At 34.6% G+C, this 27994-nt stretch overlaps 1 protein-coding gene across 1 annotated transcript; it reads left to right on the forward strand.

The window, feature by feature from the left end:
* The first annotated feature begins 16676 nt into the window (after positions 1-16676).
* On the forward strand, positions 16677-18905 carry LOC123565987 (toll-like receptor 4). Its single transcript, XM_045359776.2, has one exon. The coding sequence runs from the start codon at positions 16677-16679 to the stop codon at positions 18903-18905; it is 2229 nt and encodes a 742-aa protein (XP_045215711.2).
* The last annotated feature ends 9089 nt before the right edge of the window (positions 18906-27994 follow it).

Consider the following 27994-nt stretch of genomic DNA (forward strand, 5'->3'; position numbering starts at 1 on the left):
AGAAAATATGGGGAAAGCCAACCTCCTCCCCCACCCCTACCCTCCTCTCCCCTCGGTTTGAAACTGAAACATTTTTGCCTCCGAATTTAGTGTCCTGAAGCCGATAATTTACTCGTTTAAACATGCAAACGACTGAAATATCATACGATAAAGTACTAAGTTTAGATGAAATCTTTGGTCTACTGTTCTCTAACATATCTTAAATTTGTGTTTTTACGATTAGCGCTGGTACTGTATATACGTATTTTGTTTGTTTCAAATTTACAGTCCCAGACATTCTGAGAGGCACGATAACAATTCAATTTCTTTTTGCTGCAGGTATTTCCTGTTCAGTTCATATATATACAAAAAATTAAAAAGGATAATTAAATAGTACTGTAATAACAAATAGCAAAGTAACTTTTAGAAAGACCCTCATGTATTGATTTTGAATAGAAGACTTAACACTTGAAATACGAGTTGCGAAATGAGGCAAAAAAGAGAAATACCTCGCTTCTATCTTTCACGTGATATAAAATAAAGCAAAAAGGGAAGTACCTTGCTTCTTGGTACGCTATCTTTCAAATTGAAATTAAGTGTGTCAGATATTAATGAAAACAATTTTTCACCATAAATACTATCCACATTTTCAGGATGAGTATTCTCTTTCTTCAAAAAGCAAAAAAAAAAAAGGAGTAAAACTAACTAATTATTATAATCAATTCATAAAAAAAATAGAGCACAATTCTACAGAGATGGAATAAAGTCAACTAAAATTACTTTTGAACTGGTGGAATGGTCAGGCTCCAAGTTCACAAAATATCTTTTGATCTCAGCTGAGTTTGAAATTGAATTTTGACAGTAAATTTTGCTAGAACTTCAAGATTTAAGTTCAATTGCAAAATAGTCATTAACTTCGCAAATCAATTTTAAATATTCAATATAGATATAAAAGACAAAGTTTATCAAACACAGCTGGGAGTGAAAATGTTTTGTAAATATTAGGCGAGTATATAGCAATATATTTTCTAAGTATATTTTAATCCCTTTTTCGACATAATGGGAAAAAAGATTTAAGAGACCATAAAACGAATAATTAATCAACTGTATGCCTTCTTATACAAATAAAAATCGGTTTTCATTAAGTCATATCGGTTTATTTCTTTTCTAACTGTTTACGCAAATGAAATATATGTTCAGAAATTATACGAGTCTAAACATTAATTGTTAGGAGACGTTTACAAATTACTGTTTCTATCTGACCTTAGTCATGAACGTAAAGTATTTTTCTTTTCTTGAAAGACTTTATCTTGTTACTTAAACAAACATCTAGCTAAATATACTTCCGTATTGATAGTTTAAAAGATATTTGATTCAAGCAAATAAATGTTGCATGATAACAAAAGATATTGGTTACACACACCTAAATTGTTTTCCCTCTATGACTTATATATGAAAACTGACAATTTTCACATGCAAAGCCAGACCAATTTCAGATTGAAAGTCCATACTGCATTTTATAGATTAGAACATACTTATATAGAAGATAAAAGTAGGGGTCATATATCCTCTAGAAGGATTTTCACTTGTCACACCAACATCAAAACTGCTCTTACCTGATAGGACTATGCATGCATTAACTTTTTCTCCCATTGTTTGTACGAACAGTATGCAGATTTTATGGAATACTTTATTTATTTGTCTGAAATTTTAAAGATACGCACAGATTTAGATAACGATCTGGTTTCAAATCTTGCGTGATATAAATGTAAACATACATATTTGTAGGCCGATAACTCATTGTTATGCTCATTAATAAACTAAAGAGTTCGAATTATAATGGTGTTCGTTATATCAGTATTTAGTACTGATATTTTCAAAACGAAGAAGGTTTCTGAGATGATCTGTGATTACTGAAGAAAACAACGTTAAAAGAAGTTGATTTGTATGGGAGTCAATGGCGCATTGGTTAGCAGGTTTGACTACAACGCCAGCGGTCCGGATTCGATTCTCGGTCGCGGCTGATATCCCGACTTGTGTCCAGTGCTGGGTGATATGCTTAAATTGGCACTGTCTCCAGCAGTATCGGCCTAGACTGGATGCTGGGGAGGTAAATATGACACCTGCCGTGGGCTCGGCTGGAAATAAGTTGTTCCAACCGTTCAAGTGGGGACTTTCATTGACTACCCACGTTAAACAAGAAACTTCACCTGTTTTACTTTTTGCATGATAAAATGTTTTTTTCTTCTATTGAAAAGAAGTACCACACACATTTGAAAACAATGCTTTTGAAGACTGATACGTGATATAAGCCTTGGAAAGAAGATATCCTCAAACTATGATGCAGACGTAAGTTAACTCCCTGGGGCCGAAATGCGGCTATATGCGTTATATTTTCTACCCCCGTAGCGTCGATATCTGATTATACGCGCGTTATCAGGACTTCCCAGGACGGCGATTGACGAGTATAGTCGCAGCACAGACATCATGCTGGTTGTGACATGTACTGGTTATATATTGTTGATAATCTTGGCAAAACCAAAATTATTTTGCATACTGGGTATTTTTTCTTAGATGTTATAATTAGTGCCAGCTAGTTCCCTTGTTAAAATAAGTGTTTGCAATTAAGCGGCCATGTAAAGACGAAATCCACTGTGTTTCATTCATACTGTATTTCAAATGAGTAAAATAATGTCGTCTGCCAAAACTCTGTCTTAAAGTAAAGAAAATATTCATTATCGTGCAGATTCTGACATGTCAGTTCCGTCCGATGATGATTCAGACGATGAAATTCAGTTAAATGAATGGTCTGAAAAAGTTAAGTTTTAGAAGGCTGAAATATTCGTACACTTAATCGAATACGATACAACCGGAAAAACATGAACACAACAAAACATATTTTACAAAATACAAAAAACAAAGTGACTACATAAACAAATGATTGTAAATTTAATAATCTTTCAAAGGTAAATGTAAATATTACAATTTAACTGCCTCACAACTGCAATAACATGATAAATGTTACTGTTGAGAAATGGAGAATCGGGTAGTGAAACCATTTTCCGTGACAAAATAGTTTTACTATTAAATATAAAGAAAACTCTGATTTACCATGTTAGTAAACCCTGAATTACCAACAAAGACATAATCGGCTTTTCCAATAATGTTTTCGTTATCGCTCTCTATTTATACTACTTATGTCCCAACGATAACTTGATATTTACAAACATGACTATAAATAGATTAAAATGGAACATAGGGAATTCAACATTTTTCTAACATGTTACAATCTAAATATTTCTAGACTTTGTACCAATTGCATATTACATTAGCTCAGTGGTAAAGCATACAGTCCATATTCAACAGATCTTTTGCCGTGTTGGTTCGAAAATCAGTATCGACATAACATTTTATTTCACTTTCGCATAAACATTTAGATTCCTTCATGAACTCTGTGACAACACAACAGAGAAATATCTTAAGCCGACATGGCAGATCAGAAATGTCTAGCATTATATCAAAGATGATATTGATTAGATGCTTGTATTTAAGCCATGCAAATAATAAACATACTGTTGTGTTATATAAAGACATATATATAAATACAAGCCATCAAAGAAATTTAAGAAACAAAATACGGGAACAAAAATGAAAACGAATAGAAAAAAAATTAAAAATTAAAAAACCTACATCTCGATTCGAACCCACAAAATAATTTGCTTATATCCAATTGTTATCTGCGTTTAAGGTTTCGAAGAAGGCCATGAGAAACAAAAATCAAACAACAACAAATCATAGAAAGAAAGAGTTGTTTGACATAAAAATTGAACAGCATGTAAAACATATATATTACTTTACGAAACAATTGTCAGTATACTGATATAAACATTAAATTCCGGAAAAGGACTGCCTAAAGGAGCTCCACTTCCGGACAGTTAAACGCCTATAAAACTCACCATTTTCAAGGAAAGTTACACGTGTTCGTTTTCATGCATTTGCAATAGTGTGCGAGCGGTGAAATTTCACATAACAAGGTTGAACACAGTTTTCAGCAATTGTTTATTTTTATTTCTTTACAAATAGTATTCATTTTCAAAGGGAGGGAACTTTTTACGATTAATTTAAATACAAATGGTATTCATTTTCAAAAGGAGACAACTTTTCCCGATTATTTTAAGTAATCGTCGAGAAAAACACTCTTTCTTTCTATGATTTGGTGTTGTTTGATTTTTGTTTCTCAAGGCCTACTGCGAAACTTTAACCGGCTGAGCTATGTTGCCATATAATTATAGAATATTTAAGATGAATTACTTGTCAGTAAATGTACAGGGGCATTATGAATTGTTATTTCATCATTTATCATGAAATACACTCGTCCTCGCGTTTCGGCGGGAATCTCGCTATCATTGGGGATTAGTACACACCCTTGTTATCCGGATAACACGAAATGATGTGATAATTACAAACTGCTACAAAATGACAGATAAACGCTTCTGAAAATTTCAGGTTTTTCGGTAAGTTGCTGTGAGATTTTAACAACCAGATGTTGCAAAAAGAACGAATGATGATTTGTTTCCATGGAACTCAAACTATTTTACTTTATTTTTGTGAATACAATACACAGTATGTTAAATAGTTTACAAAATCCATATAAATTTAGTTTGAAAATTCATAAAAAATATTTAGAATTGGTTTTTATGCTTGTAATTCACTGTATATACAGCTCTACCATTACACTATCTGACATAGTTTGGAGTAAGTTGTTTACGTTTGCCGATTTTATGCCAAAACCATTTATATTGATCCTTGTGTGAAAAATGGATAATATCCGAAAATGACCATGGATAATTCCCTACATATGTTGTCTTTGAAACTGGATAATAGCCGTCATTGACGTCTTTCATTTACATACCATTACACATTGACCAGTTTTGTGTGTGTGCGGACATGTTTTGGTGAATGAGTTTGTAACAATGATGATATGAACTTGTTAACGATTTTTAGCTCGACTATTCGAAGAATAGTAGAGCTATTGGACTCACCCATGCGTCGGCGTCGGCGTCCCGATTTGTTAAGGTTTTGTATGTAAGCTGGTATCTCAGTAACCACTTGTGGGAATGGATTGAAATTTCACACACTTATTCACTGTGATAAACTGACCTACATTGCACAGGTTCCATAACTCTATTTTACCTTTTTACAAAATCATGCCTCTTAATTTTCGACTTAGAAATTCTTGGTTACGGTTTTGTATGTAAGCTGGTATCTCAGTTCTCACTAATGGGAATGGATTGAAACTTCACACACTTGTTGACTGTCATGATTCGACATGCACTTCACAGGTTCCATAACTCTATTTTGCATTTTTTTCCAAAATTATGCCCCTTTTTCAGGATTGAAATTTCACACACTCAGTCATGAGTATCAGTCATGAGCTGATAAGCACTGTAACGGTTCCATAACCCTTTTTCCCATTTTAACAAAATTATGCCCCTTTTCCGACTTTTGTATATATTCAGTTGACAAGGCTGTTGAATAGTCGAGCGTTTTTGTCCTCCGACAGCTCTTGTTATACTGGTAACAGGCACAGAGACCTTATAAGTAGAGCGTATGAAACCCATCGCAGATTAAGAGCTTTATGTTATCGGAAAGAAATTTTAACACTCTCTTTCGATGAATGCAATTACAGAGAAAGTCCGAATGATGACTTTGGATAAAGACCCGATAAAGAATGCCGAAAAGATATGGCCATATATTGGCGCTTGTTTCAGTGCTTGGGGGGAGGGGGGTGGGGGGGGGGTGGTACCCGGCAGTTAACCTATACAGATCTTTGGCTCCTTTAGAAATGGCTTTTGGAGTTTGTCTGGAGGTTATCTTCAACCTACCAAGATCTACGAGACGTATTAGACTGTCTTCAAAAACTGCCCAGGATTTTCAACACCACAAAACATACCACAGATTTTGAACAGCAGTCAGTCAAAATACCATGGTTATAGCACAAGGAACAAAGCAAAAACAAATTGATCTCAATTACAATTCATAACACCAACTTAATGTATTTAACTGTTCTGTACGGTACATATGGGCCGAGATAGCTTTATTATGTTGCTTATTTCAAGTAATGAAAATAACTATCTATCAGGATATGTGCATTCAGCTATTTAACATTTACATCGAAATACTTATACTTGTTTAAGAAATTCTTAACAGGAGCTTTCTTAGAGTTCCTTATATTGCAGATTCTATATAAGAACAACAGTATAACTAAATCCAAAAACCGAGTCGTTTCAGATATGATACAATTTAAATGAAAGAAACTCCCATTTCTAAAGATAGTTGATAAGGAAAATTTCAATATTGTGCTCAAAGCTCTCGCTCACAGTTTTGATTGTTTTTTGATTGGTTCATTTGCACAAAGTTTGGCATAGGATGTATTCATGACACTTGAAAAATGATAAAGTGGGTGGGAATAAAAATAAGATATTGCTAAAAAAAAACGCAAGAAGAGTTTAAATTTAAGTATTATAAAGTTAGTCCCTTTAAATATATTTATATTCATCATAACTATTCTCATATTACACAAGTAGGAAAACGTAAGAATAGGATAGGTGTACTTAAAATATATATTGTATGGCGTTTTGCGTATAAATTAAAAGTTAATACGTGGGCGTCTGCAAATTCAGTCTCTTTCGCAGTGATCTCCGCTTACAGTAAACCCTCTCTGCCACCACAAAAAAATAAAATCATAAATGGCTTTTATTCATCATCTTATGTTAGATTTTAGGCTGCTGTGGTTTATGAAATGAAAAATAAATCAAAAAGTAAAAGAAAGAATGAATTTCTTTCACGTGGTATTTGTGACGTAGCGCTAGGGGAGGTCATCGCTGCTGGGAGTTAGGTGAAATGTATATCGTTTAAAGGCAGAAATACGGTGCTGACATGGACTCTTTCACGGGTTCCGGGCATTTTGGAAGAGATTCTTACGAATTTATTTAATTGTTCAATCAAATTTTATGATATTTTTCACGCATATGGCTAACGTATCTTCATGTTCGTTACATTACATATTACTAAGAGTCCCTATGTCACGGGAATGATGGCTGTAATATTTATATACTGACTACGACATGAAAAGCACGCACTCGCAGAATAATGGGTGTTCGCCATTTTGTTGTGGGTATTGATTTGACAGTGCCATGAAGGTAGTGGACCCGTAACCCTTTTCTCCATTTGCGATTTCAGCATCCCATAAGGCAGAAAGACACTAAATAGCTATAGACTTGATAAACTTCAAATGGCTGCAGTACACTAAAAGTTCGATTTCTGTAATTTATATATATTATTGAATAAAGAAAATGTACAAATGGTATGGAGGTCATCTTTGATGCAAGAAAAATATTTTCAACAAAAACACTGTAAAATCATCTAAAAACAGACTACAAAATGTAGCAGTAATGTATGACCAAAGTTTCCATTACTGTGTTTTTTTTTATTTCATTTTGAAAATGCTACCTGTCATGTGATTTCACCCAAGATATGGAATATAGCTATACACAACAAACAAATCTGAGATCTGTTTATATCCGCCATAATGTAACAAGCATTTTTCGCGCCATTTTCTTATTTAGTGTCTGTGTACAAGTATTGTAAATTCGTTTTTATAACAAATCGGAGAAGATAACGAACTTCATAACGGATCAACTACTTGAAACGACCTTCTGAGCATTTATTCACTCCTAATTAGGACTGGGACACTTACTCGGTAAATCGGATCCGATTCTATTACTATGTGAAACCGGTTTTAATTTTGCAAAACCGTTAATCGCAAGATTCAGAATGAAGGTCACCTTAAGGTGATCTAAATGAAACAAAAAGATTAGACTGTGTCAACAAACTTACAAAATGTCATAACCGTCCGACGGAAGAAGTAAAATATCTTTGCAAGGACCATGATCAGCTGTGTTGCAATGAATGTGCTATAGTAACCCATAGAAAATGCCAGTCTTTATTGTCAATAACCGACTCTATAGCATCAGGTTTTCCAAAATGTGTTAGAGAAGACATGGAAAAGATAGAAAAACATGCAGAGGGACTACAAATGCACGAATTAAACAATATACAGAGACTTGAAGAATCTGAGAGAATCGTTAAAAATCAACTGATATGTTTAAAGCTAAAATTTAACAATGACTTTCGAAACTTTGCGGAAATGGTCCTTAAAACAGAAAAAAAGAATGACTGCTGTTTTTTTTTTTTTTGTTGTTGTTTTTTTGTTTTGTTTTTTTTTACTTTTGGGTAGTACCTTACATTGTTTAATTAAAAGTTTAAAGAATTGTGTTACAATTTACAACACTCCCCCAAAAACGATAAAGCAAAAAAGTTTTGTTAGAAATTCGTAGTGAGTTACAATTGCCGAATTTGTTCAGATTTAAAGTACCTATGCGTAGTTGCTTATTGCACATAATTTACCAACAGGTTGTTTTCTCCCTTAGATTAACTTACCATAAATCAGATTATGTTCAACTAAGTTTTGATACGTTGTTTATATGGTAGGTTTTTACTTTTACAGGTAAGTGCATAGCTGTACTTATGTGATGTACTTTATTTTTCTTACATACCTTGCAGGGAAAACATAAGCTACACGGACGCATATTTACGTCAAAATTGACGTCATCTTATGAAATCCTAGTGTATAAGAGAGTTTTGACTTAGCCTACAATACTCTAGTAGCTTTGAAACTGCTGCAATGGTATTAATGGTAGCCAAGAATAAAATGATCTGACAAGTCTGCCCGAGTAATGCAGATGAATTCCCAACCATCGGGAAGGCGTTCTGTCTTGCACTGTCCTTTGGGTTGCTGAAAACTCTTACTTACACAGGCATTCATTAAAGAACCTTACAATTCTACAGGCTAGATATAAATTTAGTAGTAAATCTACATTGTTTGATTACGTCTTTGATAAAACTTGTTTTTGTATATAACCTTTTTCATTTTAAACAGATATGATTGCTAAAATCTAATGTTCATGATTTTGTGTTTTTTTTCCTTGTTGTTTTTATTTGTTTGTTTGTATGTTGGATTTTTTTTGTCAATTAAAAAAATGGATACTTAAATGAATGCTTTTAAAGGAAAGAAAAGCAAAACATGTTTAACATTAAATAGAGATATAAATTTAGCCTGCCAGTGGGTAATTTGTTTGATATGATCGTATCCGCATATCAGATGTCACCTTGTTAAAGGATTTTTTATAATACCTTTTGTTTGCTTTCAAGATTATGTATTTGTACTTCAGGTAAATACTTGGAGGGATGTATCAAACACTTCACCTGAACCATTAGCGTTTCTCCTTCAATAGACTTATTTAGTTGGTTAAACATTAAGCATTAGCAATGATATAAACACTTCTCTCTTCACGGTTTCCTTAAAAATTTTGCAGTTTCGTCATTTTTTTCGCAATTAATTAAGAAATAATAAATTCCCAAACGTGGATTATCGTAGAATAATCCGTCTTTTGAGTTCTTATGCGTAAGAATATATCACGAAGGCCGTAGGCCTAAGTGATATAATATTGTTTCGCATAAGAACGAAAATCTCGGGTTATTCTAAGATAAATCACACTTGGGGACTTGTTATTTCGATTCCAACACGACATACTAGTAACAACAGTGTTAGAAAAAATGGTAACTACTTTTTTACGACCGTGCTACGCACCTGGATCGGATGACGTCATTGCACGCGAGTGGTTTATTGCAGAATAACCCGAGATAGATTTTGCTCTACATGTATGTAGGTTATTCGCTGGTCGTGTTAGAATAATAAATAATTTTGATGAAATATTCCGTTTTACAAGATCATGTAAATGTATTTAAAAATGAAATAAAAAATACTAGGTCACCAGAAATGTTTCAGTTTTATTTGTCCTCAGATATGATGCTATTTTGAACATTTTTCAAATTTTCCATACTCCTATCATGCATTTCAGTAAATTAAAATGTACAATAACTAGTATAAATTTGTAATCTAAGCATTTCTATAACAGAAAACAATATTCCAGTGGGGACATACTCAGAGAAATCAAAAAGAGATTGATTTGTAAAAAAGGAACAACAGTTGTTCAGCAGACCAATGGTTATTTTTTATATTTGTGTCAATCTTAAGTTCGTATTTCTGCTATTTTATCGAGTTTCACATAATAGAACTAAATCAAACTCTGCACATGTATTTGCTTATGTCTACCTAATCTAAAATAAAAAGCTAAACCATCGGGCTAAAACAAATTAGTATAAACTTAAAACAAAAAGAAAATTTGTATGTCACCATGTTAGATTTGGCTTAAATTAACTTACAACGAGGTGGGTTGTGGCGGACATTCATAGAACGTAGGTTGGTACGAAATACGTACTAGTAACCAATTTTATTTCAAACAAGGGCATATATTCAACCAAAATCTTTGACAGTATTCTGTATTTGTACACAGCTTAGGGCAAAGATAGTTGACAAGAGGATGAAATGGCCCTAGGTCGCTCACCTGAGGAACATCTGGAATAAACTAGCTGAAAGTGTGACTGAAGAAACTGTTTTTTTTTTTCGGTATTTTTAAAGGAAGAAACAGAGAGGAATAATTCCGACTGTATCCTTAACATTTAACATATTGACCTTAAAAGCAGTAGGGGTTATCTACTCTATTTGGTTGGCCAATCACCCCACTAAGTTTGAGGGTGCAGTTTAAAGGCTTCTCAACATATGTTACGGTAACTCTTTTCAGTGTTTAGACGTCAATGATTTGGATAAGTGACCTAGAAATATATAAAATTATCAAACGGCAAATTTCTTAATAAGCCGAGTTTTACGTGTTTCTGAAGTGTTTTGATGTCATAGAAGTAGGTTTCCGCCATTCTCAAAACAAAAGTAATAGTTCCCGAATACGGATATACGGTACGGGTACGGTAAGGGGATTAGAAACAACCAAATTGGCACGGTGTGGGGTAAATATCGACCCGTCCGAAAAAACTATCACGGAGAGATCGTGTTTTCATACAAATCCGTTGTATTTTCTAATTTTAGCACTGATAAGACAATGGTCGGGTGGGCAGACGCCGAGCGTCCATGTTTTTTGTAAACAGTGATGTTTTTCTAACGGCTTAAACTTTCTTAAAACGCAAACGATATCAATAATATTTTGATCAGCGGAAAGGATATAGAACAAGCAATTTATTGATTACTTTTAATTATTATTTCGAAATAAAATGGATTAATTATGAACGCTTAACTTACAGTGTTTTTTTTTTCTAAAAGTTTGGAGCATCGTTACGCCGCTATTAAAATCATATGTCATTTAAAATGGTTAGTCATTTTAAAAGGATGGTTAAAAAAGAAAATATGAAAATCGTAAGCATTTCAAAACTTTTTGAATTTCTAAAATCCATAAATTAGCGAAAAAGTTATTAAAAATTCCGATCCCATACATAAACGATGTAAAAACATTTGTTTTACCCACCACCAGATAAACAGGTGTTAATGCGTGACGTCACGGCGGTCTCTCCTATATGTGTAAGTATGAAACCACCCATGTCTCCGCTTTCACAAAGACACTTTACTTTGATGGAAAATTAGAAATATCTCGCCTTTCTTCTCTCGAGCTTAACAAAGAAATCAGGGAGATTTTCATTTCTATCTACTGATTCATAATAAGTCTTGTAAGCTCACAGAGATTTTCTGCATCCCCTGGAAAATTGAAAGTCTAGACAGAAAAGAAGGAATTTAGGTCTCCAAATTTGTTTGAGCGCATTTTCCGTTTTATTGAAGAATTACTTTTGATTACACACGCATTCCAATTATCGTTCAACCACGACTACTGCGTGCTTGAGAATAGTTCAGTCAAAATATTTTAAACATTTCTAATCAATAAACGAATCTGTCAAAGACAGAAGGTGATTTAATATCAGTACTTTCGTTATCTCTGTTGCATTTTCATGAACACATTTAATTGCCTTGATTATTATAGCTGATGGTTTGTGCAAGTCGGAAAGAATTTTTTTCAAAACTCTCATGTTGCACGTACCTGAAACCAGGAATATATTGCAAAATTTTTAGAAAACTTCAATGTCAGCTATCTTCTTCGTTTTCATATATATTTTAAAGCTATCAGAAAATAAAAACATGGGACTTTTCGAGCTGTCAGAACCAGAATGAATGGTGGTAGTGTGAGGTGTCAGATCATTAAAATGGCTTCCAACTGAAACAAAAAGATCCGTATTTCCCAGTTGTACAAACCCTATTAGTAACGCTACATTTTATCTAACGGCCCATATGACCAACAGACAACACAAAATACAAAGCTCTTTTGGGCTTATGAAAATTGACCGATTGTCTAGAAACTGTGCATTCTTCGCACGCATTTTCTTACGCTCAACGTTGAAGACCGCTAAATTAGGTTGTTCTTTATTTTTATTAAATTTTCTTTCTTAATAATGTTAATTCGTCATTTTATAAATATTAGATTTCCAGAGACTTACATTTCAATATATATATATATATATATTATATATGAACAGCTACTACTTAAAAAAGAAAGAGGTGTTAATTTTTATATAAAAAGCTACACAAATTTTTCATTTTTTCTTTCCAAAAAATAAGTTCTTATGCCGCCATTTTTATCTAGCGCTGTTTAAGATCATGTCGATTTTGACAGACTGCTAGACATACATACTGAAACGCAAGGAAAACACTGTGCTATCGAGGAAGAGCGCGAGGAAAGGAAGAAAGAAGGACTACTTATATTTGGACTATTTTTACTAGACCTGCGAAGACTCACATTTAATTTGGTAGAAATCGGCTTACATAGCCGCACCCAACATTAAAAGGTGGACTCGATTATGCAACACCGGACTATCCCGATAAGGGTTATGTGATCGGTATATCTAAATGCGCTATGATGTTTAAACTCGGATATTCGGCATGTCCCGCATGTGTACCAAATTGATGCGCCCGCAACTAGCCCGACTGAAACGAGTACATATCGGGCGAAATCAGTGTACCGGGCGAAATCGGGGTATACAATCGAGCCCATTAAATGTACCGCATATGTCCAATGACACGGAAAGGAACAACAACATATGTCCAACGATGCTGAAAGGAAAACGATTATTCTCCTTCCTGCCATTCATCACATACCAAGAAACGAAATAAATGCATTTCACGCATGTAATTATAATTTAACTAGAGCGAAGATTATATAATTTGGTCGTTACAAGTAGGTACAGTTTGATCACTTACCAAAAGTTTATAATAAAGATCCCTAAATGAGTGAACGTTGTTTCTTGCAAAGAAAAGAAAGCAGAAATAGTTTTATAATGGTCGGATTTATTAAGTTTTCAGAACAGATGTATTTGTTCATGCAGTGAATGTGAAACAAATCTATATCGTTATGTTATGTGATACTATATTTAGCTACTTAGGATGTACAATGGGTTTTCATTAAATAATAACATATCCCAATCGACGATTTGTCATTGAATGAAATCTTAGTTTGGGGAATTATATGAGCCGCGCCATCAGAAAACCAACATGGTGGGTTTGAGACCAGCATGGATCCAGACCAGCCTGCGCATCCGCTCATTCTGGTCAGGATCCATGCTGGTCGCTTTCAAAGCCTATTGCAATTAGAGAAACTGTTAGCGAACAGCATGGATCCTGACCAGACTGAGCGGATGCGCAGTCTCGTCTGGATCCATGCTGGTCGCAAACCCATTATGTTGGTCTTCTCATGGCGCGGCTCATATCATCATATCACGAGCCCGCAGCCAGAGTGATGTCGCTTTCAAAGCCTATTGCAATTAGAGAAACTGTTAGCGAACAGCATGGATCCTGACCAGACTGAGCGGATGCGCAGTCTCGTCTGGATCCATGCTGGTCGCAAACCCATTATGTTGGTCTTCTCATGGCGCGGCTCATATCATCATATCACGAGCCCGCAGCCAGAGTGATGTAGTAATACTCATCTCAACGACACACAATGATTTTATTCAAGCGCAAATCATTGTTTGAAATATATTACGTTATCAAGGATTATTATGTATGTCTTTGACGATATCCATAAAATGTTTGCCTAGTTTCTATCGATTTCTTTTTTAACGCTACGACGTAATAATTCTGACGTCAGTAAAAATGAATTGTTGAATAATAAACGAACAGTTTTCTGCCTTCTTTGTTTAAAAGGAAAATAAATAATCGGGTCGTATCAAAACACATTTTTTTTTATTTTTCTGCGTTACTGAAAGTAATTCACCGGTAATGCTCAGCTTTAAATAAGTTTGTTTTTATTGAGTCGTCAGACTCACAGTCAACTTGTGACTTCTCAAGCTTTTGGTGGTGGAGAAAAATTCCAGGTGCTTCTCCAAAAATTGTTTCAGGCATATGTAAGCCCCTTGGTAAAACCACTGACATAATCATCTGGATGGCCTCCTCGCATAAAAGATTTAACATTTCCCAAGCGAGATTTTGATCAGACATTTATGTTTTGGGGTAGGTCGTATTGGGGACAACTTGATCAAAGTCAGCGCTCGTTTCGCGTGCGTTGGGTTTTACGGCGAATCGACACAAAATGGTCATAGTTTGCGCTCGTTTTGCATCCTTATTAGTGGCATTTAATTAGGATTATTTCAATGCTAAATTGTGACATTTATTTCTAGAGGGCATTACGGGAAAAATGTTAGCAATACGTTAATTCAGTGTACGGGTCATACTGACGTTATTTGAACCTTTATGATAAAAAAGCCCGGAGAAGCTGCTACAAGCAATATTCATGCTTCCAAATCTTTAGTTTTCAAAAAATTATGATCATATTTTAGTACATAAAGTAACAATTCGACATTTGAAGATACATATTAAATCATAATAGAGAAAGACATTAATTTCACCTGGTTACAGGAGAATGTTAAAAGCTTTGCTAGTTTCAGTCATATGTAAATGTAAGTGACTGCCAGGAATTGCTCCACATTTAAATAATTCACATTATATCACTTATGCTGCTTTAACTTGATTGTGAATTAACGAGTCCAAAGCTAGACTGAAATAAGGAAAAATAGCAGCTGACTTCTTTTTTGAAAACACATTTTCCTCATTTAAACGGGAACATCCGTTTAGGTAGTATGAAATTTCGTATATAATTTCACACACAAAACTTTATAACAGGGTGATTTCGTGCAAGTTATTCAAGTTAGACAAGCCCATTATCGTAAGACTAGAACATGAGATGAGAAGGTGTAATAAAAACGTCAAACGAAGTACAATTGATGAGAGTTGATTCTTTTTTTTTTTTCAAAATAAGAATATACGCAGAAGTTTGTGACAATCCTGTGTTTTCATTATTCATACCATCATCATTTCTCATGTTTACTAAACATGCAACTTTTTCGAGCTTATATGTTAGAGATTATTCTGTATAGAATAAAGCCATGTTTCGAAAATATAAATTTTACGTTAGCGTAACAAGTAATGATAAGATAAAGAAACAGTTTAAATTCACGTGGGAGTTGACTTTGGTAGGCCTACGAGTTGACTTGATACCCAATAGATCAAAGTATTGCGAGGCTCTTCCTACAAAATATACCTCTTAATACCTCATAACAACATGCAACACATACAATATGTACGTCACAATTATTACATTACAGCAACAGACGTCATAGCATCAAACGTCACAGTGTCAAACGTCAAAGCGTCAAACGTCATAGCGGCGCACTGAAAAAGAAAACCACACAAAATAGGCAAAAACATGATGGATATCTTCAAAGATGTATATGATATACATTGATAACGTGTTAGAATCCGAATAATATGTCTCAAACAGTGATTTGCTCTTGAATAAAATCAGTGTCGTTAAGATGCGTACTATGACGTCACTTGGGCTGCACCCTCGTGGTGTAATTCATTTGCATATGAACTCAATACAATGATTTTATTTACCGACTTTAAATCACTAAATGAGACATATAAATCTTGATCAACACCGTGCTGTCTACATCAGAAAGGATTTTAGGAAGAGTATTCTGTATGTACAAAAGTCTTTAATTGTTTATCAGATATTATATAAAGATATGAAATCGCTGCCTTGGTAGCCCATTAATCGAGTGCAGAAGGCCTTGGGTACACTCCCTAGTCGCTTCATACTGGTAGCCAAAACGTGAATAATGGTACTAGCTTCTAATAGCTTCCTCGCCTGGTGGATAGATCTAGAACTAGTTAGTCAGTCCGATTTTAGTATAGCATGACTTGGAGGTGTATCATGTTACGTGTCTACGTGACATGCCAGTTTGGAAATCCTACAGAGATGGACATTTTGCTATAAGTAGGCGCCGTCGCTCATATGATGAAAAAAATATATTGAAAAAGACTCTGAATCCTAATGATTCATCATAATTGAATCAACTTAATTCGATTGTGGTTTAGGTTATATATTTATGTTAAACTTTAACTGTATGAGAAAATTTAAGTTTCAATCAAGCTGCGATTGTAAAGCTTTACCTGAATAGATGAAAGATTAGGATGCCCAGATTTCATGCACACTTTCTTCCTTGTCTGTCTATCATTACTTGATACTTCATGTTATTTTGTCAGTGTTACCCAAGTATGTATATAGCAAATTCATACCTAGATTCGCATCTAAATAAATGATATTAAATCAGATATTTTCAAGATGAAAGCGATTAGTCTCAATATTGTGTTATTATTAGCTCGAATTACTGCTACTTCTTGCACAGAAGACAGCTATATGTGTAAAGAAGTCGGTAAAGGAATTTTACAATGTAACTATTTTCCAAACGAAATTCTAGCTGGAATTTCTGAAGTAAAAATTGTTGAATTCATGGAACAGTACGACGAAGTGATTGTAAATAGTTCATATTTTGAGTCGGAAACCTGGAGTAAAGTGACACATTTAACGCTATACGATAGATCCGTAGACAATGGCGATCGAATACTAAATTTTTCGGCAAAGTGTTTCATTCAGCTAGAAGTTTTGCAAGAGCTGCATGTTCATGTAGCACGTCAAATTCGTCTTGAACCAGACGCCTTTGTTGGATTAAAGTTTACTAAAGTATTAGATTTTAGCGAATGTGGAAGATTAAGTTTAGGCGAACTTTCTTCCGCGATCGGCTCAGCTAATATCAAAAGTTTAGAAGTTCTTGAAATATCCAGTTTAGGCACTACAAATGAAGCACTTGAAATAAACAGGGATATTTTTGAAGCGCTCGCAAATACAAACATTAAACATATTGATATGAGTGAAAATGTGATTACACAATTTCGTCCTTTCCAGCTTCGTTTGCTGGAAAAATTAGAAGTTCTAAATTTGTCGCTGTCCACTATTACTGATATATCGTTTTACTATGATAACACAAACACTATAAAATATTCAACATTCATTAAAAGTCTCAAAGTTTTGGATTTGAGTTACATACATTTGCCACGGTTTGAATCTATAATGCAACACAGTGTACAATTTATTGATGTTTTCCGAGTTCCGCACATTTCTAACGTCTTAGAGCAAGTGCTGACAAGCCGCAGTATTAATGGGAGTGGCATATTGAAACAAACATTGGAGATTCGAAATTTAAATATTACAGTTGCTAATGACATACAATGGCTCCTACAAGAAATCAATTTAAGCAAAAACAATTTAAACCGATTGGATGTTCAAATCTATTGTGGTAATCACACGGCTAACAGAATTACCATTTTCGACCTAGCCGAAAACAACTTAGAATTCCTTCATCCGAGTATTCTCTCTTTCATGCCACGCATAGAAAGGCTCGATCTTTCAAACAATTTGCTAAATAAAATGATGGATGAAAGTGATATTCTATTTGAGAATTTGTTTTCTTCATTGCTTCAGTTGAAGTCAATAAGTCTTTCCGCTAATAATTTGCTTGCTATTCCTAAGAACATGTTTGTAAAAAATTTCAATCTTGAGACAATTGACCTTTCTTCAAACAGCATCAGCCAAGTTACATTCACATTAAGCCATGCAGAAAAGCTGAAACTTCTTGACCTTCGGAACAATGAAATAAACGTCATTGATGAAACATCTATAGAACTCCTTAACTCAATTTCTACAGAAAGACACCCAGAAGCAATCGTGAATCTTCAGGACAATCCAGTTTCGTGCTCTGAATGTAAGTCAGAAAGATTCCTAACATGGCTTCTTCAGACGAAGATTATAAATCCATCAAAGGTCAAATGCATTGGAGAAAATGATAATAGAATTAACGTCACAAACGCCGCTATCGAACTTGTACGGCAAATATGTGAACGACGGAAAGTATTGATTGCTACAAGTGTTTCCGCTGGAACGTTTGTGCTTTTGGTAATAATTTTCCTAACCTATGTATACAAGCGATGGACACAAATACGTAAAAAGAGAAACAGGAAAAGCGTTCTACAGTTGTTGCAAAATGGACAGGGGAAATTTGAATTTGTTGCTTTCCTTTCATACAGCAGTTCGGATGAAGAGTTTGTGGAAAATAATGTTTTTGATTCATTGAGAGACAACATGAAGCTGCAAACAGGAATACAACGGGAACTGGTCTGTTCCGGAGATCGTTTCTTACGACCAGGTTTCTTTGTGCTTGATAAAACTATCAGATGCATAGAGAAATCAGCTGTGATTATCGTTGTGTTATCTAATGATTTCTGTACGAGCAACTACTGTCACAATGAGCTCGAGCAGGCAATACAGCTGCAAAGACCAATCATACTGATGATAAAAGGGATTGTTGACGAAGAGTTAATGAAACCGAGGATAAAACTGCTATACAAGGAGAATGTCAGAATTCTCTGGACGGAACAAAACGGACAATACGTTCTGAAAACAACATGGGAAAACGTGTGTTCTTCTATTCTTGATCTTATTGCGTTTAACCTTTAAAGTAGAAAAATAAAGATCCTTTCTTTGTATTCATTGTTTCTTTTAGGAAAACATTTTATTTTAAGGTGTTGACCATACAGATTCTACACTTTTTGCGTAATTTGCAAATTTTTAACTATCAATGTTTTATGGTCGTATTATTTCGGGTTCTGCTTAAAAATATGTATATAAAATAAAGTACATTTATTCCAGTTTTTATTTACGAATATCGTAACAGAAGATTTTAACCACTATTAACTTATGAACGAGTAGAATGAAAATGTAACATGTTTAGCTGTAGACCATTAACCGTTCCCAATTTCTTTAACCGCTTTTAAAAAGATTTAAGCCAGCCGCTTGCTTTGAATGTTATGCAGATGATTTTGAAATAGGACTACAAAAAGCATTCTGTTGGATATAGATAAATAGATTATGAAACAAGAAAACAGTGATTCCACATTATCACAACGGATTATTTAAAAGGTTTACTTGAAAATTTCGGAGGATTAGAGGTTTATCATCAGCTTGTTATGTTTGATGTTATGATTTCAATTTTTGATTTTTTTTTTTGTGTCATGAGTTTGTTTGATGATTTTATTATGTACTGATGTAGTGATTTCATTTCATGATTTTGTTATGTTTGGAAGTTAAGATTTCACTTTTTGGCCTTTTATGTTATGATTTTATTATAAGATTTTGTTATGTACTGATGTTATGATTTCATTTCATTAGTTTGTTTATACTGATGTTATGATTTCATTTCATGATTTTATTATGTTTTGATGTTATGATTTCACGTTTTGATTTTGTTGTGTTCTGATGTAATGATTTTATAATTATCATGATTTTGTTATGTTTTGATGTTTGATTTCTAATTCTATGATTTCATTTTCTGATTTTGTTATGTACTGATATAACCATTTTATTTCATGATTCTGTTATATGCTGATGTAACGACTTTATTTCATGATTGTGTTGCCTATAATATGTCTGGAATTTTTTTGTTTTCTTCTGTTCTGCATGGTGAAGGTGGGTCACGATACTTCCTTTGCTTAGTTTTAGTAATAAAAATAAATATATAACAGGATATGTCTCAATACTATTAATTATTTACATCGAAATACTCATTCATGTTTAAGATATTCTAAACTGGTTTTTTCTTGGATTTATTCTAAATTTTAGATTCTTTATTAGAATTCATAATATATCCAATTCGAAAACCGGACTGTTTCTGATATAAGACAACTTAAATAAAAGAAAACACCTGTTTCTACAGTTAGCTGATGTGGAAAATTTTATTATTGTGCTTAAAGCTTTCGCCCACAGTTTGGGTGAAGTTTTTCAACATGTTCATTCCGACCAAGTTTGACACTGCAAAAAAAAAAGATGAATAGGGTGAAAATAAACGTTAGATATTGGTAAAAATGCAAGAAGAATGTAAATTTTAGTATTATATATCATATAGTCTTATTAGAATATCTTGCAAAAATGTCAGATAGTTTGTACCACTAACCACTTTCAGAGTACTTACATTTTATGGATTTTTGAGAGAAAATATTTTTCGCCTAAATGTGTGGGTTAGTTCCTTTAAATATATTCATATTTACGATAACTATTCTCATATTACGCCGTAAGTAGGAAGAAGTAAGAAAACGACAGGTGTACTTTGAACGTAGGTTGTATGGCGTTTTGCGAATAAAGTAAACATTAACATGATTTGTACGTGAGCGTCCGCAGAATATGATATGAAATTTGACTCACCTAAGCAGTGATCTCCGCCTACAGCAAACCCTGTGCCACAACAAAAACAGGACTTCCATAAATGGCTTTTATTCATCATCTTGTGCTAGATTTTAGCGATTGAAATTGTTTCGGATATTGTTCAGAGATTTTAGGCTGCTGTGGTTGATGAAAAGAAAAAATAAAAGATCAAAAAGTAAAAAAAGAATGAATTTCTTTCACGCGGTATTTGTAACGACAGAGAATAATGTAGCGCTAGGGGAGGTAATCGCTCGCGGAGTTTGGAAAATATATATCATTTAAAAGCAAACATTCGGTACTGACCTGGGCTCTTTCACAGGTTCCTGGCATTTTGGAAGAGATTCGTACGAAATTATTTTACCGTTCAATTAATCTTTATGAAATTTTCTCAATGGCAAAAAAAGTTTCTTTCATGGAAATTCTGACTGTAATATTTAAATACTGACAATGAAATGAAAATAACGCACTCGCAGAATAATGAGTGTTCGCCATTGAATTGACAGTGCCATGAAGGTAGCGGACCCGTATTAAAGATAAAATGTAGATCATCTTTGATGCAAGACAAATATTTTCAGTCGAAAAAACACACTGTAAATTCATCTTAAAAAGATACCACAAAATATAGTGGTGGTGTATAATCTAAGTTTTCATGACATATTCTGTAATACTATATCTTTATTTCATTATGAAAATGCTACCTGGATGTCAAGTATAGATTTGTCATGTGATTCACACAAAATAAGGAATATAGCTCTACACAGCAAACAAAACAGATCTTTTAAATCCACCGTAAAGCAACAAGCATTGTTCGCGCCATTTTCTTATTTAGTGTCTGTATAACAGCATCGAAAATTCGTTTTTATAACAATATGTGTAGATATCGATTGTCAATTTGGATCCACTACTTGAAACGACCTTTGAGCATATATTCGCACTAAAATGAATTAACCCTGTTTAACTTCTATAATGAACTCGTCCATCTTTCAATTTGGACAGTATTATCAACTGTTAAAAGAAACTGACTGAATGGTGAACGGTGCAGATCATAATTAGACTGCACAGATGTGCAGGCTGAATATGATATACGCTGGTCGCAAAGGCAGAATCAATCGTGCCGAGCATGATACGGGTTAAGGGATGACTTCTCATGAAAAATGCTCTTTATTGCAGGATATTATAATATGTATTATTATAGAAGTAGCCACTGGATCGTCATATTTCTTTGTAATCCTGTATAGGTTTAATAAATGTCTTTGATATAAAGTGTCATCGTTATTTCCCATATAAAACTGGCAATGTTTGAAGTACACCGCATACTCTACCTTTGAACAACAGTTCATTTGGATGCGCACGTTATATTTCGTTCCGACGCCCATGAATGAATCGGATTTATGGTGTATGGGCACACAGCACAACAGCAGCATGGGCCTCATGAATTTGTTTCCTAAAAATTGGTTTGAATTATGTCCTGCAGATAACTTTCAAAGGCAATGGCGGGTGTCTCCAAGAAATACTAGTTTCATCTTATCTTGTGGGTAAATATGTATGGTGTGCGCATGCGTGTGTGTGCGTGTTCTTGCGTGTGTAAAAAATTTAGTTTGTCTCATCTTAGCTACATTATAATCTTGCTGTTTACTGGTTGCAATGCATATTACATTATTTAAAAAAAAATATCCCACCACATTTGAGCCGCGCCATGAAAAAAACAACATAGTGGCTTTGCGACCAGCATGAATCCAGACCAGCCTGCGCATCCGCTCAGTCTGGTCAAGATCCATGCTGTTCGCTTCCAAAGCTTATTGCAATTAGGGAAACTGTTAGCGAACAGCATGGATCCTGACCAGACTGAGCGGATGCGCAGGCTGGTTTGGATCCATGCTGGTCGCAAAGCCACTATGTTGGTTTTCTCATGGCACGGCTCATTTATTCAAAAGAAAAGAAAAGGACAACGGGCTTAATCTATCAAAAAGATGCACGTGATCAACACTAAGTATCTATATTCGCTGACTTATGTCATTTGAGCCGCGCCATGAGAAAACCAACATAGTGGCTTTGCGACCAGCATGGATCCAGACCAGCCTGCGCATCCGCGCAGTCTGGTCAGGATCCATACTGTTCGCTAACAGTTTCTTTAATTGCAATAGGCTTTGAAAGCGAACAGCATGGATCCTGACCAGGCTGGTCTGGATCCATGCTGGTCGCAAAGCCACTATGTTCGTTTTCTCATGTCGCGGCTCATTTAAGAATTTACTCTTTGATGTATAGTTGAATTATGAAACACGCGTGTATTAAGGAAATTAAATATAAAAACGACTGCGCCATTGTGAAGATTGACCCTGATTCTCACATATAATGGCTTTGAAATATGTAATGAGTCTTCTGCTTGGAATACATGTTTCTATATCATTTGCTCATAATTGTTCCGAAAATGAAACTCACAGAATTTATGTGTGTAATTATTTTCCAAAGGATATTCCACAAGGTATTTTGGATGTCCGTATTGAGAACTTCACGGACAAACATGGTAATGTAGTAGTCGAAAGGTCCACTTTTCAGTCAGAAAACTGGAGTCAGGTGAAGCGTTTAACGTTAACAAACAGTCTGAACGCCGACACGAAGATGCTTAAGTTGGAAGCAAGATGTTTCACTGGTCTAAAGAGATTAGAAGAATTTCATTTACATGCACAGATTAATATCAGAGTATGGATTCAAACGCGCTCATTGGACTGAATAACTTGAAAATATTAGTTTAAGTGACTGCGGAATACTTTCTTTAGAGCAAGTGAGTTCTGCTATAAATGGTTCAAGCGATCTAAAATCTCTTGAAGTCGTAAAAATATCCAGATTGTATTCTCATGTAAGTATTGGTAAGGATTTCTTTGACTCATTGCAAAGCACGTGTATCAAGCAACTGGACATAAGCAAATACAGATATAATCATAATTCGAATGTCTTTCAAAGTCAAATGCAGGACCGTAGGAAGCATTTTCAGATTTGGGGGATGAGCGAACACATGGAAATCAGCTCAAATTGACTCGCTCTCAAAATATTTGCTAAGATAATTTTCATAATCAGTCAAATTATTGGGGGCCCCCACCCCCCGACTGTTCCTACGGCCCTGATATACACACTTAGGCAAGTACACATGTGGATATGAATGCATACTTTTATTTGATTTCCATGTCTAACTCTCAGCAAAACAAATATTTCTGAATTAGTCTACCGACCTGCTCACCAGAGATTTTCTACAAATATGTTATCCTTTATTTCTTCAGAAATAATCAAACAAGTCCTGATTTCTGAGCTATTATTTTTGTAGATGTAGTGAAATGGAGGGGGGGGGGGGGGGGGGGGGGGGGGGGGGGTGTGGGTGAATGAGAGTAGTGCTCTCGTGCTGGGCGAATGTCCGTAACATTGAGGACAGCAGGCAAATAGCTCTGGGGCTGTTAGTTCTCTACTGTGTCCAGACTTTAGTCTTGAGGAAATCAGTGATGAGTATCCGCAGAGGAGCTGCATTCATTCCACTTCTTACACCAATATAGCGAAAATGGCCATTGCTATACCGGGTCCAATACTCCTATTAGGGCGGAAGAGGTTAAACAGACAGATATAAATACAATGCAGTCACTTACTACCCAAGATAGCCTTGGATTTCAGTTTGTGATACAGAATAGTTTCAGTTGGTGATACAGAATACGTGTAGATACAATGGAGTCTGGAAGTTAAGCGATGCTGCTCGTCGATGATTGGTCCTCTTGGCCAGGTGATTGGGATCCTCTTCTCTGATTGGCTGTTTCTCCTGTGACCTCTTACAGTGATTTAATTAAACCTTAACTGAATTCCCACTACAGAACTTTAGATTGTTAAAGATTTTGTCAGCACTAAACTCCGGTACAAACGATTTATCACAACTAAGTCCTCTGCACGTCAAACAGGCGGAACAGTTGTCATGAAAGTTGTTTGCTGTACTTGCCAATCAGGGTCCAGTTGTTCGAAAATTTAACGGGCTGTTGAACTAACCGCCGGTTAAATTTTTATCCAAAATATTAGTTAATGCGGAAAACACTAGTATCATGTTTTGATTTTATGGTAAGGACATTTTATTGTTCATATTCCTTAATCTATAACTTTGATTTACTAAGTCTTCTAAAATAACCCTAAATGTTAATTAGCCATTAGCTTAATCGCCCGTTAAAGTTTCAGACAACTGGGCCCAGGTAACGAGGTGTAAAACATTAGCATGTAAATTAGCAGAAAATTAGGTTTGGAATGTAGTTCACATGCAGAGGACTTGACAGTCTAAAGTTCTCTACATCTACAAAAAATAAAAGCTCAGAAATCAGGACTTGTTTGATTATTTGCATTGATATTGTATTGGTAGAGATACTAGCTATTAGAGTACAACAGTCATTTAAGTAAAGCTATACAGTGTGATAACTTCTTAAAATATAATTTTTGTGAATTTTAGTTATTACCCTTACAGAAATAATTGGCCTCTCGCTACCAATAGCAGCTAGGTAAATCTAGCAGTTAAGTAGCTGCTACCACACTGCTACCAGTAGCCGCTAGCTGCTATTGGTGTTTCGTATGCAAATTAGTTTTCCTGCTACTTGTAGTGGCTAGCTGCTACTTTTTCCTGCTACCTTAATTGCTGCTACTTGTTACCTGCTTCTATAGTAGCGGCTAGCTGCTACCTTTTCCTGCTACTTAGCTTCTATTGGTAGTGTTTTGTATGCATATTAGTTTTATTGCTATACTGGCAGCCGCTACCTAGCTGCTACCTTTTCATGCTACCGAGCTGCTACCTTTGAAATTATTGTAGAATATTTCGTGGATGTCATCTAATCCACCCAGGGTAAACATAGTAAAGTATCATGAAGATTGGACCAAAAAATTAATGAATGTACGACCCCGAAAGTGTTCAAATCTGAAAAGGTTGACCTAGATATCATGACTAAGACTCATGAAGATTGCAAAAAAATGGCCTCTAGAGTGTCTACAAGGAAATCGTCTATGCCTATGATCAGATGACAGTCTGACAGATTACGGACGAATGTGGTCTAAAAAGCTCACCTGATCACACCGAGATATTGGTGAGCTAAATAAATGTAGAAGTTAAAAAGACTGGCTCAGAATACAGACCCAAAATTAACAGAAGTAAAAATTAACAAAATATAAACCATTAATTGGTATATTTTGAGACATAATTATGACTAGATCAAGATTTTATTTCATAGAGCTGTCATTGATAGAAAAGTTTGTATTGATATATCAAATGACAAATATCGATGATAGAAAATAACAGGCAATGGTCATTTGATATTAATGTTATCAGGTCGAGGCTGATATGTGCTGCCGAGACCTAATAACATTTGTATCAAAAGACAGTTTTTGTTTTTCTATTTATCATGTAAATCACTCAACCTAACTAGAACAACATAATGCCCTCATCTCTTGTTTTGTAAAATTGAATTCTGAAGCAAAAAATAACTAAATTTATATTTTACGGATTTGAAAATACATCAGCTCCCGGAATATCTGGATGAAACAACATAGCAGCGCCATCTTGAATTCAACTTTGACAATGTTTTTGACTTCCTGACATTCTTATAAAAACCTAAGAGAGAGAGAGAGACTCAGGGAGACTCTTACTTGCGTGAAAATAAAATCACCCTCTTGAGTAAATCAGAATATATAACATTTTATACATTTGAATCGGGCAACTACAGCACATGTCCCAAGCACTGAACATTTCATTTCCATCTACAGACATTGTGATATCGTAATAAATGTTAGGGGCCCTACACAATGACATCATACTAAGTGCTACTTTATTGCTATGGTAGCAAGTAGCTGCTGTCATATTAGACTTAATGTGCCACCAAAATCGCTTTGTCGCTACCTTATATCTGTGCTAGCAGGTTCCTGATACCGAAAGTGGGGGGTCTCTACTAGTAGTGAGTAGATAGCAGGTACATAGCAGATACTCGCTACCACCTGCTTCTTTCCTGCTACTAGTTCTTGATATCAAAACTAGAAGTGACTTGGTAGCAGCTTGGCTTGCTAGCCGCTACCTTTGTTTCTATAAGGGTACTTGTTACCCATTTCATAAAGATAATGATAAAATTGTTGGTTATCATGTTGTTTTGGGCGCCCATATTGGAAATAAGGCAGTCATATTGGATATATGATGTAATATTGGATTAAAATGCTGTAGGAATTATGTCTAATGAACGTTGTCTACTTTTCTGTTATCATATGAATGTTTGACACACTCAGATGCAGTATAAAACATACTATGAATCAATTCCAGAAATTCCCTTAACCCTTACCCTGCTGAATTTCTATAATGAATGTGTCCATTTTTCAATTTGGACAGTACCATTAATTGTTAAAAGGGATGCTTACCAAAAATATACTGATTGAATGGCGAACAGTGCTTATCGTCATCAGACTGCATGGATGTGCAGGCTGATCATGATCTACACTGGTCGCAAAGACAGAATAAATCATGTTCAGCATGATAAGGGTTAAGTTATGGTGGCCATATTGGATTTTGCAGCCATATTGGATATATATTCTTTCAAATATAATTTTCGGTGGCTGGTAATAGACTCTGCTTATATCCTTTAAAATTTTTACATATTTAGATAAGTATAATATGAAGCTATAATGGAATTCCAAAAATTCGCACTTTCGTTTCATTTTTTCAACATTTTACCCCAAAAATAGGGTATTTGCATCATTGGATTTTGGTAGATTTTTGATATGTCATTCCTGATATGTTATAGATCACACATGCCAAAAATCATTTCTGTGCAAATTTTTTCCCCTAAATTACATATTTTTACTGGACTATATTGGGAAAAAAAGATTTAAGAGACTTTAAAACGAATAATTAATAAACTATATGTTTTCTCATACAAATAAAAATTAGTTTTCATTAAGTCATATAGGTTTATTTCTTTTCTAACTGTTTACGCTAATGAAATATATGATCAGAAACTATACGAGTCTACATATTAATTGTTAGGAGGCGTTTACAAATTATTTTTTCTATCTGACCTTAATCACGAACGTAAAGTATTTTTCTTTTCTTGAAAGACTTTATCTTGTTAGTTAAACAAACATCTAGCTAAATATACTTCCGTATTGATAACTTAAGAAATATTTGAATGGTATTGTGACATTTAAGCAAATAGATAGATATTGCATGATAACAAAAGATATTGGTTACACACACCTAAATTGTTTTCCCTCTATGTTTTATATGAAATTGACAATTTTTGCCGAGCTGCCACGCAAAACCGGACCAATTTCAAATTAAAAGTCCATACCGCATTATACAG

This window comes from Mercenaria mercenaria, chromosome 1, assembly GCF_021730395.1.
Source record: "Mercenaria mercenaria strain notata chromosome 1, MADL_Memer_1, whole genome shotgun sequence".
NCBI classification, from domain to species: Eukaryota; Metazoa; Mollusca; class Bivalvia; order Venerida; family Veneridae; genus Mercenaria; species Mercenaria mercenaria.

What these genes read in the sequence shown, in the direction of transcription:
- LOC123565987 (XM_045359776.2), top strand. Translation starts at nt 16,677, where the DNA reads ATGAAAGCGATTAGTCTCAATATTGTGTTATTATTAGCTCGAATTACT.